Source organism: Prionailurus bengalensis, chromosome E3, assembly GCF_016509475.1.
Source record: "Prionailurus bengalensis isolate Pbe53 chromosome E3, Fcat_Pben_1.1_paternal_pri, whole genome shotgun sequence".
Classification (NCBI taxonomy): domain Eukaryota; kingdom Metazoa; phylum Chordata; class Mammalia; order Carnivora; family Felidae; genus Prionailurus; species Prionailurus bengalensis.
This window is the reverse complement of record NC_057357.1, coordinates 26,687,130-26,705,677: the sequence shown is the minus strand read 5'-3', so window position 1 is coordinate 26,705,677 and position 18,548 is coordinate 26,687,130. Positions and strand designations below refer to the sequence as shown.

Genomic DNA, 18,548 nt, shown 5'->3' with positions numbered 1-18,548 from the left:
TGTTTACCAGGACGGTGCTCGGGATGACGACATCATCCACAAATGGGTTCACTTTCAGCAGATGTGTGTGCAAATATGCGTTAGGTTACATGATATCTGAGTTCTAGTGTTTGGCTGCAGCCACCAGCTAAATGTGTGACCTGAGACAGTTATGTGAACTCTTCCACATTTGTCAAATGGGGCTGGTACCATTTGCCCCAACTCTCTTCACACAGTGTAGGCTATAATGATGTATAGGACAAAACTTTGAAAAGCATAAAGCACTATGCAAATGCACGATGATAACATCAATAGCAACAACAATAATAATCGCATTTACAGAGCATTTCCTGTGCACCAGGCACTGTGTGGAGAGTTTCACACGCACTCATGGATCTGGGTCGGCCTTGTGATCTGCTCGGACCAACAGGATGCAGCAGAAGCGATGCTGTGCCCCTTCCTAAGCCTCGCTGGCTTCTGCTGCTCTCTGGCTCCCAGCTGTTGCCTTGTGAACAAGCCCAATGCTAACCCACTGGAGGATGAGACCATTGCAGCAGAGGATGATCAACCCAGCTGAGACCATCCCAGATTCGCCACACCCCACTGTCACCCAGCTGGCCACAGCTGCTCACTCAGACTGAGGGAGGTACTGTTGCCATTCCCATTTTACAGATGAAAAAATAAAGCTGACGGGTTCCCCAACCCCATGCCCAGGCCCCTCAAAGCCCTGCCTGGTTGGATTCCCATCTGTGTCTCCAGTTCCTCAGGCTCTCTGCCCTCCGACCACACATTTCTTAGGATCTTTCAGACACTAAGATGGGCCCTGCTCCCTCCTCCTCAGAACCTTTGCATATGCTGTTCCCTCTGCCTGGAATGAACTTGCCACATCTATTTATCCCATTAGCTCCCACTCAAACGTCACTTACTCAGGGAAACCGCCCCTGCCCCACTGCACTATTACAGGTGCCATTCCCCCCTACACATACACTAAGTCCTTTACAGTACTTATCACAATAAGTAAATAAGTAGAGTATTTGTAAATAAATTTATTTGTGTGACTGTGTGAGCACATCTTTCCCTTCCAGTGGACTAGAAGTTCTCGGAAGGCTGGGGCGGTGATGATGTCTTCACCAATGCACCCTGGAACCTAGCACCGTCCCTGACTCAGAGAGGAATTCAATAAAGACTCATTAGGTGGATGGATGGGTGGGTGGATGGATGGATGGATGGATGGATGGATGGGTGGGTGGATGACATTCCTAATTTGCCCATGCTTAGCCTAATGAGTGGGGGCGCTGGAAACAGAATGAGGTCTGCCTGACTCAAAAATCTATTATATGCTCTACCACACCAGGCTACAGCTGGAGGCCAAATTTTGCTGTGCCTTGTGCAGCGGTCTAAGAAAAGAGGGCCTTCTGCGGAAGGTGAGGATGCCCCCTTCAAGATGGGTTTATGCCTGATCCAATTTTAGTTGTGGGAAAACCACCTTGAGTGGAGACAGGAAACAGGGAGAGGAAATAGGAAACAGCCATAATTACCTAAGCAGCAATTACCCCTACAGGTAGTGAAACTTCTAAGGCTTCATGGATGAAGCCTGGATTTGAATCTTAGCTCTGTCGAATATTAGTGTGTGTGTCTTTGGGAAAGTAACTTAACCTCTCTGAACTTCACTCTCCTCATCTCAAATACTCATTCATTCACCAAATGTGGCTACCACGGGTCAGATCTAGAGCTAGGGACACTGCGGTGAACAAAGCAAACGCCCTACTCACATGGCACTTATATTCTGGGGTGGGGACAGGGGAAGATTAGACATTAAGTAGGTGATAAATACACCAGGAGGTGAAAAGTGCAAAAACAAAACCAGAGGGGGGTAAGGAGACAGGTGACATGTGGAAGGAAGGCACCGTTTCTGATAAGGTAGGTAGGGTATGATCTTGGTATTAAAGTAGCATTTAAGCCGAGGTTGAATAGAGGACCTGATCCCTGTGTATATTTGGGGAAGGGAATCCAAGGGGAGGGAAACAGCAAACGCAAAGGCCCCAAGGCTGGGGTGTGTGCGGCATGCCTGAGGAAGGGCACAGAGGCCTGTGTGGCAGGAGAGGAATGAATGAACAGGCAGTGATAGGTTCTGGTGTTGCTGACCTGTGATGAACCACACCAGCCCCTCTGCGGGCCCCTCCCCTTGAATCGGGACTGGATCTGTGACTTGCTTTAACCAAAGGTCGCAACAGAAGTGTTTCTCTGCCATCTGTAGCCCCAATCCTTGAAAGGCCTGGAGGCGTCCGCTTTTGTGCTGTTGGGACGCCGAGGCTGTCGTGTAGAAAGTTGGCAAGTGGAGAGGAAGAGGCCCCGGGTGTCCAAGGAAGAGAAGCAAGGAACCAGCAGACAGTGAGAACCAGAGACCCCAGCTCTGACCCCAGCAGCTGCTGTAGCTGCCCCCAGCCCTTGGGTCGCCCTCACTTTTAGCACCACCAGGGGCAGGAAGGGACTACCTGGACGCTCCAGACCCAACAGACATGACATGCGGCCGAGCAAAACATCTCTTCCATGCCCTGCTGATTTCCTGATGCACAGAATCAGCAGAAACCATAAAATGGCCTAAGCCATCACGTTCGGAGTAGTCTGTTAGCAACAATAGGTAACTGGGACAGGGAGCATGGAAAAGTGGAGGTCAGAGAGGTGGCTGGGGCCACACCGAGTGAGACTCTATGGGTCAGGAATGCCCCTTGGATGTGGCAGACAGGAAGCCACTGAGGGTTCAGAGGCGAAACATGTCCCGATCTGACCACATTTTAGAGGATCCCTCTGGGGGCTGCAGAGCTAAGGATGGGACCCACCACAGGGGCTGGCTTATGCGCGTTAAAGGCAATCGCATAGGGAGAAACACTTAGTGCCTGGCACACAGTGGCTCCATAAAATGTACCTACAGCTATTATGAGGAGGGGGTGCTGGGGAGGGGGGGACCAGCCAAGGCCGGGCTGTCTGAGTTGGAGTCTGACGGTGCAGATCTGTAATGTTTGCCTCTCTGACAAGCACATTCAGGCACAACGAAACAGCTGTCCCACTGCAGATGACACACAGACACGCGCCTGGAGCCCTGCCAGCTGCCAAGTGCAAGCCTGTGAATCTCACTCAACCTTGCATTTCCCTGCTCCAACACACCCTGAGGAAATGACACACTTCCATTAGTAACATCAGTTCCTAAAGCAAATGTGGGGAGTGCGGTGGGGGTAGGGGGGGGGGGCGCAGTGTGCCTGGAGGCTAAAGGGTCAGAGCCCTGGCTGGAGGCCACTCCTTCTGGCCACCAACAAAGAACTCTTATTACCACAAACAAAGGTCTTTGAATATGAAGCAGCATCAACCAGTCGAATATTTAGCAACTGTGAGGTCAGGGACCACGGGCTGGAGCTAGAGCCTGGGTTGGCTTTGTTACCCACCAGCCAGGCCACCCCAGGCAAGACGATGACTGTCTGTGAGTCACATGTTTCTCTTCTCAGGAACGGGGCACATAATACCATGGACCTCATCAGCGAGATCATGAGGATGGCATTATAAACAACGCAAATAATATTAGCTAGGATTACTGAGCACTTACCTTGTGCCAGGCTATTTGAGGTGCTCTGTATGCATCACCACACTAAATGAACTACTCTTTGAATAGAATCATCCCCTTTTACAGATGAAGAAACTGAGGTTTGGAGATGTTAAGTGCCTTGCCCACTCACACAGCTAGTAAGTGTTGGAATTAGGAACCTATCACAGGTTTGCCAAATGCCAAAGCTGTAGTCTTCACCATGAAATGACTCAATGGGCCATGGATTTGAAAGTGCTTTGTGGGGTACCTGGGTGGCTCAGTCAGTTAAGTGTCCGACTTCGGCTCAGGTCATGATCTTGCGGTTTGCAAGTTCAAGCCCAGCGTAGGGCTCTCTGCTGACAGCTTGGTGCCTGGAGCCTGCTTTGGATTCTGTGTCTCCCTCTCTCTCTGTCCCTCTGCCGCTTGCACTCTCTCTCTCTCTCTCTCTCTCAAAAATAAGCATTAAAAAAATTTTAAGAAAGTGCTTCATAAACACTAAAATACAAATTATTTAACTGTTCTTCCATGTACTCCTATTCATATTTCATAACAACAGTCCCTGGTGGAAAACTCTATTTTCAAATGGCTGTTATCAAAGAGGAACGACTCTTCCTCTTCAGACATTCTCGGGAAGTGCTTCATCTTCAAATCAAGAAAACAAATAATTACAAGCAACCCTTTGAACACAGGCATCATTGTTTTTAACACTACGATCCACCTCCTTCCATTTTCATACGACCACACATTGGTCAGAGCATGACATCACCGGATTTCTCACGCCAACCTGGAGTGGTAGACAGAGGCGTCCCTGCCCTGGCTTTTCAACAAGGAAACTGGGGCCCAGAGAAATGGCGGCTTGCCCAAGGCTTTGCTGTCCAGACAGACTCCTGGTTTTACCTTCTTAGAAAGACAGGTTGTATCATCTCGCAGAGACTTGCTTTTCTCATCCTTAGAGAGTAAGAATGTCTCATCATAGTTATTGTCAGATGTGCTCCTGAATTGGTCCAGCTGAAAGTTATCGTCAGCATGGCCAATTAAGTCCTGTGGGCGGTGTGTGGGCTGCCTGTTAGCCATTTATTTGCATGGAAGGCAGGAGCATACTTAAGACATTGGGGTGCCTCCATCTAGGAATGTCTAGAACCCACTGGCCATTGGAGCTGGATTTGGGCACTTAGATTATTATTTAGGTGGGAGGATGACTGGGTAATTACAGAGAATGTGGGGGCCGGGGCGGCCATTAAGTACTTTTTCTGTTTTCTGGTATCCTTCCAGGTTAAGGCCCAAGTTACTCTCTCTGAGACTTAGAGCAGTGTCTTGCTGAGGGACAGCCCTCCATCTGAAGGATGGATGAATGAATGAATGAATGCGGAGAGGCAGGTACACCTGAAGAGCATCCTTAGGTCCAACTTCCTTAGCGGCTTTTTCCACAGGCCACGAAATCCTACCCATAAGCATGAACACTGTCAGGACGTGGGCACAGGCCAACTGTGATCTAAATGGCACTCAAACTACCACCAGAGTCCCTCTCATGCTTGCCAAGAATCTAGCCCAGCCGTATTTGGTGCTGGGTTCACTTCAGGGTTTTTCTTCCCACTTACAGAATCATAGAAACTCCAGGCAAGAAGGGACCTTCTGGGTCATCTGGTCCAGGCCTCTCGCCAGCTGCCGGGGGAATGAGTTCTGTTTGACAAACTGTATGGAGCCCCTCTCTGCACGAGACTCTGAGGCAGGGACTCTGGAGGGGAGGAGGATTTGCAGACTTGCTTCCTGCCTCAGTGAGCTTTCACTCACTCCTTCAACCCCACTGCACTTTTAAAATTTTTGAAGTTTACTTATTTAGAGAGAGACAGTGCACATAAGCAGGGGAGGGACAGAGAGAGAGAGTCCCAAGCAGGTTCCAGGCTCTGAGCTGTCAGCAGAGCCCAATGTGGGGCTTGAACTCAAGAACTGTGAGCTCATGACCTGAGCTGAAATCAAGAGTCAGATGCTTAACCAACTGGGCCACCCAGGCACCCCCCATCCCTAATTCTATCCTCCTCACTGTTTACTCGCACCTAGTGTCTCACCCCCTTCCTCCCCCATTAAGACTGTAACCTCCATGAGGGTAGGGGCCCCATCTCTCTCCTCCACTGCCAAGTCCCCAGGGTCTAGCACAGAACCTGACTCATGGTGACTGCTCAATAAACACCTGCTGACTGACTAACTGAATGAATGAATGAATGAATGAATGAATGAATGAATTTGGTGTTTGGGATACAGGCGACATTAGCTAACCCACCAGGCAGACCAAAGCATGTGTTCAGCACACCAGCAAAGCAGGGACACTAAAAAGTGAGAAAAGGGTTTAAGGAACATAAGCATTATTCTTCTCTATACAGATAATATATTTTTTCCATAATTGAAAAAAAATTTTTTAAGGAGAAAAAATAAGCCGTCAGAAAATAATGATTGAGATGTTGACTGAATACTCTATTATTCCTATTTAGGTACTTCACACAAATGAGCCCTGTTAGAAGCATGCTTTGCTGTCATTTCTCAAGAAATGATCAAATGGCTCAGGCACATCTGGTCTCATATTTCCAACGAGGAAATGTAGACACTGATTTCAGAATTTTGGGGACCTCTTTCCACTCATATTCTTTGACATTGTTTTTATTTTGAATGCTAACTGAGTAATACTAACTGAGTAATGCTAACTGAGTAATGCTAACTGAGTAATATATGCTCACAGCTAACCCTAACCCTAACCCTAACCCTAACCCTAACCCTAACCCTAACCCTAACCCTAACTCACAACCCAGGGGATCTAGTGGAAGATGCTATGACAGCTCCCCCAAGTGCTCTAAGGCCAGGGTCTCATCACTGTCTTACTCCTGGAAAGGCCACCCACCTGCCCGTCCATTCATCATTCACTCACTCATTCCCTCAGTCACTCAAAAACATTTACTGAGCAACTGCTATGTGCCAGCCAAGCACTGCTCTAAGACTGGGACATAGCCTTGCATATGACATACAAATTCTCTTGCCCTTATGGGCAAGCCAGAGGAGACCAACAGTAAGCAAGTTAAGAACAATATATTTCAGGGGCACCTGGGCGGCTCAGTCGGTTAAGTGTCTGACTTCGGCTCAGGTTATGAAAAAAAGAGTAATATATTTCAGAGGCTGACTGTGTGGAGAAAAGTAAAGCAGGGATGGGTTGGAGCAAAGCCAGCAGGAAGGTGGAGGGTGGGGATAAGAGCCACATGGTTACTGGGGAGAAGAGCATCCAAGGCAGAGAGAAGGGCAAGTGCAAAGGCCCAGAGGCAGGACCGTGCCCACTCAGTTCAAGGAACAGGAGGGAGGCCACTATGGCTGAAGGAGAGTCAGCAGAGAGAGTGATGAGGTAAGAGTTCAAGGGGAGAGACAGGCCAGACCAGACAGGGTCTGTGAGCCATGGTGAGGACTTTGGCTTTCAGTCGAGTAGGTGGGAGCCATGAGGGGTTTGGAGCAGCAGAATGACATATTCTGCCTCCGATTTAACAAGATCTCTCTGGCCAGCCCTGTGGCTATTTCTGTCCATGAGCTGCATAGGTTGGCATGGCTATGTCCTATCCCAGGGCATTAAATGTCGAAATGCACTGTCCTGCAATGACAGACATGTTCTATGTCCCCACTGCCCAGTACATGTGGCTACTGACCAGTTGAAATGGGGCTGGTGAGAGTCAGGAAATGAATTTTTAGTTTTAGCAAACTTTATTAAATTTATATTTGCATAGCCCCACATGGCTAGTAGCGACGTACCGGACAATGTAGAGGGGACTCGTTCTTAGGAGGCCAGAGCCTGGTCTGAGAAGGGAAGATCCAGGGCCTTGGGAGCCTCGCCCATCTGCCAGACTTCACAACTGCCAGGCTAGGAGGACCTGTATGAGTCACACCGCCTGGCACCTGGGTGGGGCCTAGGGACTGGCTGGGTGCAAGGCTTTACGACCAGATGAGCAAACAGCCTTCAAGAGGAGTGACTAACTAGGCAATCAGAGCCACGCTGGGTCCTGAACCCAAGTCTCCTGGTTTTCAAGTGGGCGGAGCATCCGGTGGGCTATACGTGGGCAATCACTGGGATTCTGTCTGCCTGAGTGGACCACAGACATAGTGGTTAAGAGCACAGCCTCCAAAGCCCACTGCCCGGAGTCAAATACAAGGTCCACTTGCTACTTCGTTGACCATTCCATGCCTCAGTTTTCCACCTGTAAAATGGGGATCCACCTGGCATGACCATCCTGAGGATTAGATGGCTATTATATGCTTAGAAGAGACGTCAGCAAACTTACTATTTACCACTATTTACCACCCAGTCTCTGTCACAACTCCTCAACTCTGCTGTTGCTGTAGGAAAGCAGCTATAATCCATAAATGAATGGGCATGATTGTGTTCTAATAAAACTTGATTTATAAAAATAGGTGGCAGGCTGGATTTGGCCCGTGGGTTGTAGTTTGCAGACCCTTGGCTTAGAGCAGTGCCCAGCACATTGTGCTTTATATCCGGTCATTTAGTAATGAACTCAATGTACAGGGAGATTTAATACGTGCTGTGAGGGATCTCGCTATGGACCGAGCTACTCCTTCTGTGGAGTGTTTACCTTCCTTGGCCAAGATTTCTCCAAAGATTTCCAACATTCCTGGAAGCAACAACAGAAACTAGCCTTTACCGAGCATTTACCATGCACCATGATTATGCCAAGCCCTTTATATACCTATCTCCTGTCATCCTTACAATTACTTCATCCCTGGGTCCTTCTTACATGTGCCTTCATTCTGCAGTAAGGAAAGCTCAGATAACTCTGCCCAAGGTTGAGCTGAAGTCTGAACCTTGAGGGCAAAGACCTCCACGGGTCTTATTCACTCTTACATCCCTGGAGATTGACATGGGGCCTAGCACATCTCAAATCAAACAAACATTTGTCTAATAAACACGCAGACATGCTGGCTCTACAGTCACAACATTAATGTCCTTCTGTTTCAGTACTTTGTCAAGTAACTTCCCAGAGTCTCAGTTTCCTCGGGGGTCAAATGGGCAAATAACACCTCGGGAATTGCTGTAATTTGAGAAAGTTACCCACTTGAGCCCAAAGTCACACGGCTGACCAGGGCCTACCGTATGAGGAACGGGTTCCTGCTCACCTGACCTCGTCCCCTCTCCTCCTCCTGTCGGCTCCAGCCTGAGGCCTCCCCAAAGACACCAACATCACTGCCACCTCCACCCTGTGCTCTCACTGTATGCCCTTCTGGACGCTTTTTCCACCTGCACTCCCTATGGCTGTTCTGTTACACCCTCTGGCCTCCGTCCACAAGTCCACGGCTCAGAGAGACCTCTCTGACCACCTCAGCTAAGCAGGCCTTTCCCCTCTCTAGCTCATCACCTGTTTACTTCCTTCTCAGCAACTACACTTAGCTGTAACTACCCTATTTCCCTCTTTACCTGTTCAGTGAGTGTGTCCCCCGCTTGACTAGAAGCTTCTTAAAAGCATGTCCCTGGCCTGCCTCTTTCAGCACTAGGTTCCACGCCTGGTACACGGTCATGACTCAGGGTCAGTTCCCTTCCTCCTCTCTCTGCTGGTAGGAGGGGGGAGCCCCACTGAAGGTCTGGGTGGTCCCACACTCAAACAAAGCTCCTTTAAAAAGCAACCAGATTGCAACAATGGTTACAACACTGAGAAGTCATTTCCCCCTTTTATCCCTCTAAATTCTTCACTTCCTGAAAAAAACAAAAACAAACAAAAAAAAGCCACCGAGGGCCTTTGGGCCTCATCTGGCCTGAGTTGCTGGGCAGAGCTCAGCCTTTTCAGACAGAGGGGAAAAAACAATTCAAGGTCAGACGGCTGGCTCACCAGAGAACTAGTGTGGCCTGAAGTGATGCGTGCCGTCTCCAGCTGTCTCCAGCTGTGTCCAGTCCTGCAGAAGATCCCTCCCTCCCAGGGTACCTTTCAGGGTACCACCCTCCCAAGTGACCCTTGGGACATGTGTAAGTAAGGGTGCCGAGTGACCCTGATGAATGGGCTTAGCAGGTAAGGACAACAAACACTGCAGGATGAATGGTTACTTGTCTTCAAGCTTAATACAACCTCTTGGGCTGAAACAACCCAAAGAATTGCTTTAATTATCTAATAGTGTAACTCCAGAGAGTAGAAGTACACAGCACATGAAATCAGCAAATTGTATAAGATTAAGGCTACAGAAGCCCCTAATAATTAATAATAATAATAACAATAGGAACAGCTACCATTTGAGTGCTCAACACCCAAGTCTTCAACATGCTTATCTCATTAAATCCTCTCAGAGACCCTAGCAAATAGGGGTCTGATTATCCCCATCTTATGGGTAAGAAAACTGAACGTCAGAGAGGTAACAGGACTCGCTCAAGGTCACACACCGTATAACTGGCCAAGTTGGGATTTGTATCTGGGCCAGGTACAAACTACTACTCTCTTTATCTTAAAAACAAAATAATAATAATAATAATGACAATAAGAGTAATAATAATAAAATGGGTCCCAGCACCCCCTCACAGAAGGAGTCTAAAGGGGCTGTGTAGTTTTACCCCTTACCCTTCCAAGCGTTGCTGCTCCAAAGGCCCAGACTAAGTTCCACCCTCTGGAAAATGGGGTCAATGCAAATAGTCACAACATCGGGGCCCTCGAGGGCCCCTCCCCGGAGTAGTGCCTCTTGAGGAGGACAGAGGAGGGGTGAGTGGCTCCAAAGCCATCACAGAAGTTGCAAGCCTGGCCATGACACAATGACAATCAGGCCATCTTGAGTCACTTGGGTACCGCCGATGAACAAAGGGGTAATGGTCACAGCAAACCCCCACATGAGGGTTAAGAGTCCCAGAGGTTGGCCAATCCTCAAAAGGTTAAACACAGAATGACCGCATGACCCAGCAATTCCACTCTTAAGTACCTACCCAAAAGAGCTGAAAACAGATGTTCAATCAAACATTTGTACACAAGTGCTCACAGCAGCATCTTTCCTAAGAGCTGAAAGCTGGAAACAATCCAGATGTGCATTAACGGATGAACGAATAAGCAAACTGTGGTATAACCATACAATGGAATAATATTCAACCATAAAAAGGAATGAAGAATGGATACAGGCTATAATGTGGATAAGCCTTGAAAACATTGTTTATGCTAAGCAAAGAAGGGAGTCACAAAAGGTCACACTACTGTATGATCCCATTTCTATGAAATGTCTAAACTAGGTAAACCCATTGAGACAGAATGCAGACTGGTGGCAGCCAGGAGCTGGGTGAAGGGGGAATCAGGGAGTGATAGCTTAATGGACACAGGGCTTCCTTTGGGAGTGATGACAATGCAACTAGATAGAGGTGATGAATGTACTAAATGCCACTAGATTGGACCCTTTCAAATAGTTGATTTCGTTATGTGAATTATGCCTCAACCTAAAAGTCACTGAATGGGGCACCTGGGCCTGCTTAAGATTCTCTCCTCTCTGTCCCTCTCCTCCTTTCCCTCTCTCTCTCTCTCAAAATCAAACACCGAAATAATAATAATGAGAATAAATAAATAAAAATTTAAAAAATAAATAAATCACTGAATGCATTCTGGTTGAAGATGATGTCGTATGAAGTGCTTACTGACTGGAATATGGCAAATGTTTGGCAAAGGGGAAACACCAAGTCATTCCATTCAACAAACAGCACATGCCAGGAGTCATGGGACTGAGGGGTATGGAGTGGGCAAATGCCTCCTGGGGGCACTTGAGATAGAGGGGGGTCTTTGCTCCTCGGAGGTGACATTTCAGCTGAGATCAGGCAGAACAGAACAATGACCTCCAGACCTGAGGAGGAGAACATTGGAAGGGAACAATGGGTGGCTGGGGCCTGGGGGCATGAGCAGGGGTCAGGAGAGGTAGCCAGGGGCTGGCTCAGAGTGGCAATCCTGTCTATAGATCCTGGGAGAAGGTGGGCCTCCAGCCTTTACTCCTGTCAGAACCTTCACTTCCTAGTCATGGAAACCGAGGCAAATCAGTGTCTGAACTTGGGTCTGTTCAATTCCAAAATCCCTGCTCTTAAAAATGATATAACTCGCTGGGGCACCTGAATAGCTCAGTCGGTTAAGCATCCGACTTCAACTCAGGTCACAATCTCACAGTTCGTGAATTCAAGCCCCGGGTCGGGCTCTGTGCTGACAGCTCAGAGCCTGGAGCCTGCTTGGGATTCTGTGTCTCCCTCTCTCTCTGCCCCTCCCCCATTTGTGCTCGACCTCTCTCTCTCAAAAATAAACAAACATTTTAAAAAAACTATTTTAAATGATATAACTCAGGGTGCCGGGTGGCTCAGTTGATTAAGCATCCAACTTTGGTTCAGGTTATGATCTCATGGCTCATGGGTTTGAGCCCTGCATCGGGCTTTGCACCAGAGCCTGCTTCCAATCCTCTGTCTCCCTCTTTCTGCCCCTCCCCCACTTGCATGCACTCTCTCTCTCTCAAAAATAAGTAAACATTTTAAAAACTGATAAGACTCAAGAGAAGTGAGAATACAGTCCAATGGATACTTGGACAGGATGAGGCCAATGGGCCATGTGGGCATGAAGCAGGGACAGAGTCTAGCCTATGAAAGGGGAGGCAGTCAGGGAAGGCTTCTAGGAGGAAGTGACACCAGACTGAAAGAAGAGGAGTATGCCTTACAAAGGAATAAGGTAATGAATGGCACCCATGGCAGAGGGAACAGAAGGGGCTTTGCAGGCTCTAGAAGCATCACAGTACCAAATCATGAAAGGTGTGCACTCAACTATTTCCTGAAGGTGTACTATGTACTAAGCACTATACTAAGCATGGGGACATGACGGTGAGCCCAGCCCTGGGCTTATCATCTAGTAGGGAACAGAGACATTAATAACAACAGTTAATACTTACATGGTCCTGTGACAGCCACAAAAGTCTCCAAGGTGGCTGCCGGTGACTCTCTCCCCCAAATACCGACATTCACATCCTTACATAGGTCCTTTCTACACGGAACAGGGCTGCCCCATGTGACCAATAAGATATTGCAGAAATAACAGGTGTGATCTCCAAGAGCGGATGATCAAAGACATTAGGACTTCTTTGCCCTCTCCTGGACCATCTGCCATGTCAACAGGCCACTCAAGCAGCCTTCTGGGAGGTCCATATGGAGAGGCTTCCGGCCAACAGCCAGTGTCGGTTCACCATCTGAGCAAGCCATCTTTGGAAGGGAACCTCTAGCCACAGGCAAGCTTTCCTAAGATTTGCATCCCTGGCTGATACCATGATTGCAACTTCATAAGAGACCCTGAGCCAGAACCACATAGATAGGTCATCCCCAAATTCCGACTTGCAGAAACTGTGAGATAAGAAGAGATTATCACTGTTCTAAGCCTCTAGGTTTGGGGATAATTTGTCAACAGTATAGATAACTAATACAAGTCCTTACGAAGTTTTTAATGTAAATTAACTTTCTTAATCCTTATATTGACCCCCGAAGTAGGTGCTGTCACTACCTCCATTTAATACATAAGGAAACTGAGGCACCAAACACTTCAGTGCCTTGCCTGAAGACAAAACCAGTACATGGAAAATAAGGATTTACATCTGGGAATCCAGAGTCTAGATTCTCAGCCACTACGCTATAGCTGTCAGTGTGGCTTCGGGTATACTTCATTCATTCATTCATTTATTCTTTGAACACATATTTAGCATCTACGTACCAGACACTGTTCTGGGTGTTGGCAGAAAAAGACAAAGCACTTGCTTTTCATGGCACGCACATTGTAGAAGAGACATCTAATAGACAAGAAAACAATCAAACCAGATGACTTCAGAAGGTGGTAAATGCTTTGAAGGAATAAACAAGGGAACCAATCAGGGGAAGAGAGATGGGAGCACTTCTTCAGACAAAGTCTCCAGAGATCTGCCTCTCTGAGGTGACATCTGAGCAGAGATCTGACAGGAGGAGGAAGAGGCTACCATAGGAAGATCAAAGAGAAATGTAGTTCAGGCAAAAAGAACAGCTGGTGCAAAGGCCCCAAGGCAGCAACAATATATTGGAGGAATTTTCATCATTTAGAAAGATACATATTCCCCAATCTGTAAACCAGATCCCCTTTGTCTCCTGCCACTCCAACTGTGCTTTCGTGATGCCCATACAACAGGCCACCATTTACAAAGTACAACAGAGTTACAAACACAATCCCTTCTGAGCCTCCCAGTCAGGCTGGTGGATACAAGGTGATAAAACATCATTTGTCCTAAGGACAGGGAAGACCTTTTAGTCAGAGAAGCCAGTTATGACACTCATAAAAAGAGGCTTACAAAGTCTCCTTAAACACCCAGCAGAGACCGAAAATAGATGAATCTCATGCCCTCTTTCTGGGAAACCACGGCTGGCATCTTAAATGTGATGGATTGTGCCAAACTAAGAGCAAGGTAAATGGAAACCAACTAGAAAAACACTGGAATGGCTCTGATTGAATGCCTGAAGTTGAACTGATGCCAACACTATTAACAATGAGCTAAAAAATAATTAGCATCCAAATCAATCTGACTTCTGTTTTCTGATTCCTGAGCAAGTTCCCAGGGTTTGGGTCTCTCTAAATATCTTCCTTCCTCTTCTTCAAGATGCAGAGAACAATCCAATCAGAAGGGCCCAATGCCCCAATCTACACTCACGGTTTACTTACTGTAAATTCTTGTGACAAAACTTCTATTCTCAAATTGAAATAGAAGAAACGCTGCTTGTAAAACTCACAGCAGGTTCAGGGCACATGTAAGATGCAAACACTATGGGGAAGCCCGCCCGGGTGCTGGCAACTTTTTATCTTGAATGGGTAGCAGTTGTACATATTTATGTAAAAATTCACTATGCTTACACTTCACTGTAAGTTTTACTTGATAAAAAATGAAAAAGAGGGGTGCCTAAGTCAGTTAAGCGTCTGACTCAGGTCATGATCTCACGGTTGTGGGAACAAGCCCTGTGTGGGGCTCTACACTGAGTGTAGAGCCTGCTTAGGAATCTCTCTCTCTCTCTCTCTCTCTCTCTCTCTCTCTCTCTCTGCCCCTCCTCTGCTCGTGCACTAAATAAATAAATAAATAAACTTTTTTTTTTTTTAAAGGAAAAAGACTATAACACTTGGCTGGCTACCATTTATTATGCCTTTCTGTGTACCAGGCACTGTGCCTGGCACTTCACATATTTTTCTCTCAACTAATCCCACCAACATCCTAGTCCCATTTTACTGCTGAAGAATCTGAGGCACAGAGAAGGCAAGCCATCTACCAAACATCACACAGCAATAAACAGCCAAAGCAGAATTCAGCTCCAAGTCTGTCTAACTGTAAAGCCTGAAATGTTACGGGAGGCAGACATCTCGTGCCACAATGTTAGGGCTGGCGAGGCGCTCACAGTCTTTTCAGTTAACAGATTAGGGATCCCTAGAGCAGTGACGGGAAGGCACCACACGGTCAGGGCTCCCATTCCGGTGCTCCTTTGGGGAGGGCATGCGGCCTCTGAATTGGATGAGGATGGCTTGCAGGAAGGAGGCCAGGAGTAGGAGAGATCCGCTTTCCCCCAAAGCCAGGAGCACCCGGCGCGGGCAGGTGGCGAGGGGCTGGGCCCCCGCCCAGCTCCCGCAAGCTCGCCCGCGGGCCGCCCGGAGCGCGGTCCCCGTCGCCCTACCTGGGTGGCTGAAGGGCTGCCTGCCGGGCCTGCCTGGCGGGAGCGCACTGGCACTGGACTCGCTCATGGCTGCGCCCTGCGCCCCGGAGAGGCCGTCGGGGACCCGCTCTGGCCGCCGCCGCCGCCGCCGCCGCCGCCAGCTCCCGGAGCCGAAATTCCAGGTTCCGGCGCGGACGTCACAGAGGCCGGGGCGGGGGGCGGGGCGCGGAGGAGGCCCTTTGCACGTGCGCCGCCCGCCCGACCCCTCGGGGGCCCGGGAGCCGGTGGAAGTGCCGGTCGCCGGCGGCGGGAGCCGGGATCGGAGACGCGGCTGCGGCGCCCCCGGCCCCGGAAGGCTCCACCCAGCGGCCGAGATAAGGGGAGGCTTCCCGACGTCTTACTAAACTTAAAAAGGTTGATTAATAAAAACAACCGAGACTCTGAACAAGTGTATCTAGTAAGTTACCATTTGGGTACAAAAAGGGGGAAAAAAAGATACCTGTACCGTTTGTAAATGCGATTGGGGAGCTGGCTGAGTAGGGTGCAAGGGAGGATCTCACCATATGAGTGTGTGTTACAAATTTCGCGGCATATCCATGTTTCATCGCTCTACATCTATCCATGTACGGTTTAAAACGCAATTAAAAGTAATTACCAAATGTTAATAAATGTAGAACGATTAACTAAATGTAATTCTATATGCATTTGTATATAAGTAATTGCCAAGTGAAATAAATGAGGAAGTGTAGATAAAACTCCTGTGCAGGGGCGCCTGGGTGGCTCAGTCGGTTAAGCGGCCGACTTCAGCTCGGGTCACGATCTCGCGGTCTGTGAGTTCCAGCCCCGCGTAGGGCTCTGTGTTGACACCTCTGAGCCTGGAACCTGCCTCGGATTCTGTGTCTCCCTCTCTCTGACCCTCCCCCGTTCACGCTCTGTCTCTCTCTGTCTCAAAAGTAAATAAACGTTAAAAAAAAAAACAAAAACAAAAAAACAAACTCCTGTGCAGAATTCCAAATAATTTAGATACTTCAAGGAGGTGGAGCCTAATTCTCCACCCTAAATGTGCCCTACACACTGTGATTTCCTTCTAAAGAGTGCATTATGGGTGGGAGGGCAAGTAACTTAACCTGGATAATACTTGGGAAACACTTTGTCAGACAGATATTCAAAATCAACCCCCCACGGTGATAAGTTCACATTGATGGCATACACTCTTGGTATGATGTGATGAGAATCACGCTAACTGTGGGGTCTTTCTCCCCCAAACCTGTAACTATAGCCTAATCAATCATAAGAAAACATCAGACAGCAGTGCCTGGGAGCTTCAGACTCTTGGTTTTTTTGGATCAGGTCATGATCCCAGAGTCTCGGGATTGAGCCCCCACATGGGGCCTCAAGCTGAGTGTGGTGGAGCCTGCTTAAGATTCTCTCCCTATGCCCCTCTCCCTCATTCTCTCTCTCTAAAAAAAAAGAAACAAAGAACAGAAGTGCCTGGGTGGCTCAGTCAGTTAAGAGACCAACTCCAGCCCAGGTCATATCTCAAGGTTTCATGAGTTTGAACCCTTCATCAGGCTCTCTGCTTTCAGCGTGGAGCTGATTCCATCCTCTTGTCTACCTCTCTCTGCCCTTCTCCTGCTCACGCATGTGCTCTCTCTCAAAATACACGTTAAAAAAAATTTAATTAAAAGAAATAAAAACAGACAAACCGCAAACGTGGGACGTTTTACAGGATACCTGATAAGTACTCCCCCAATTGTCAAGTTCATCCAAAACAGGGGGAGTCTGAGAAACTGTCAACAGCTAAGAGGAACCTAAAGAGACACGACTACCAAGTTCAAGTGTAGTGGGATGAGGAGGATACAGGATGTGGAACCGGAGGGGGTGGGGAGAAGCATCTAAGCAAATCTGAATAAAGTATGGACTTTAGATAATAACAATGTGTCAGTATTGGTTCATCTACTGTGAGAAACGTATCATTCAAAGGAGTTGGGGGGGGGGGTAGAGAAACTCTTTGTACTATTCTCTCCCTACTGTTCTCTGTATGGAAACTCTGTACTCTCTGGACTATTTTCTGTTACTTTAGAACTGTTCCAAAATAGAAAATGTATTTATTTTTTTTAAGTAATTGCTTGGCTCAAAATAAAGGCTATTTTTATTGTAGTTAAGGGTGGGGTCTCTGGGTTTCCCGTTGGAACCCAGTTTCCAATTATTATTCCCTGAGTGAGCTGGGCCACATGCCTCCACCTCTCTGGGCTTCTGTTTTTCACATGTAAAATGAAGATATATTAGTAGGTCCTGAGCTGTAGTGACAATACTCTTGTCTGAAATGCCTGGGAGAGCATCTGCTGATGTGGGAGGAATCCTAATCTGGATGCGAATATCACACCTCCACAAAAGAAAATCCAAACAAACATGTAAGTGAGAAAGTAAAACCATGGAAGTACTCATAAAAATTTTTTTAGAGAAGAGTTTTTTTTTTTAAAGTATCATCAAGGGGATAGGCCTTATTGAGCTTGACCGAAACCCAGAAGCCAAAGAAGCATAAATCCAACTATATAAAAATGTAAAGTTCTGCAACACAGTGACATTTGTGCAAGGATATTCTTTGCAGTGTTGTTTATAAGAACAAATGACCAGAAGTAGCCTAAATCTCCATATGTAGGAGGCTGGTTAAATACATTTTGACACAAGTGTCCAGCTATTATAGAACTCTACATGTAGACATATAGAAAGTTCTGCATGTAGAAGTATATAATTAAGTGACAAAAGCAAAGAACAAAAGAAGTGTATTAGATAAGCTACCATTTAGGTAAAGAAAGTACATGCTTGCACCGCCTGAGTGGCTCAGTCCATTAAGTGACCGACTCTTGGTTTCAACTCAGGTCATGATCTCACGGTTTGTGAGTTCAAGCACTGAGTCAGGCTCTGTGCTGACAGCTGTTGGAACCTGCTTGGGATTCTCTGTCTCCCTCTCTCTCTACCCCTCCCCTGCTTGCTCTCTCTCTCTCTCTCTCTCTCTCTCAAAATAAATAAACATTATTTAAAAAAAGAGAGTATATGTTTGTAAATGCATAGTTTATCTCCATACAAGGTTGTAGGGTGGGGGTATTTAGCAAGTGTTCTTTTTTTGTACTGCATAGACATATTACCTATATGCACGTTTGTATTTTTAAAAAGTAAAAGTCTGAGGCAGAGAAATATTGACAAATGGTGGCAATTTCTATCATGACACAGTGCCTCCCTCTTCCCTTCCTCACTAGAGGTTAGTTACCTCCCAGTCCCCTGTCCTGGCCTGGAAGGGCGTGGCTGGAACCCAATGGGGTAGAG

At 47.5% G+C, this 18,548-nt stretch overlaps 1 protein-coding gene across 4 annotated transcripts in view; it reads right to left on the bottom strand.

The window, feature by feature from the left end:
- The window catches only part of TMC7 (transmembrane channel like 7), a 56,748-nt gene extending 41,053 nt beyond the window's left edge, over nt 1-15,695 (bottom strand). For all 4 annotated transcript variants that reach the window (XR_006294219.1, XM_043560423.1, XM_043560424.1 and 1 more), the window contains exon 1: nt 15,243-15,695. Coding sequence is in view for 3 of the 4 variants with exons in the window: in XM_043560423.1 (XP_043416358.1) it covers nt 15,243-15,309 (67 nt within the window). In the remaining variant the exon portion in view is untranslated. The remainder of the gene's footprint in view (nt 1-15,242) is intronic.
- Nucleotides 15,696-18,548: the final 2,853 nt, after the last annotated feature.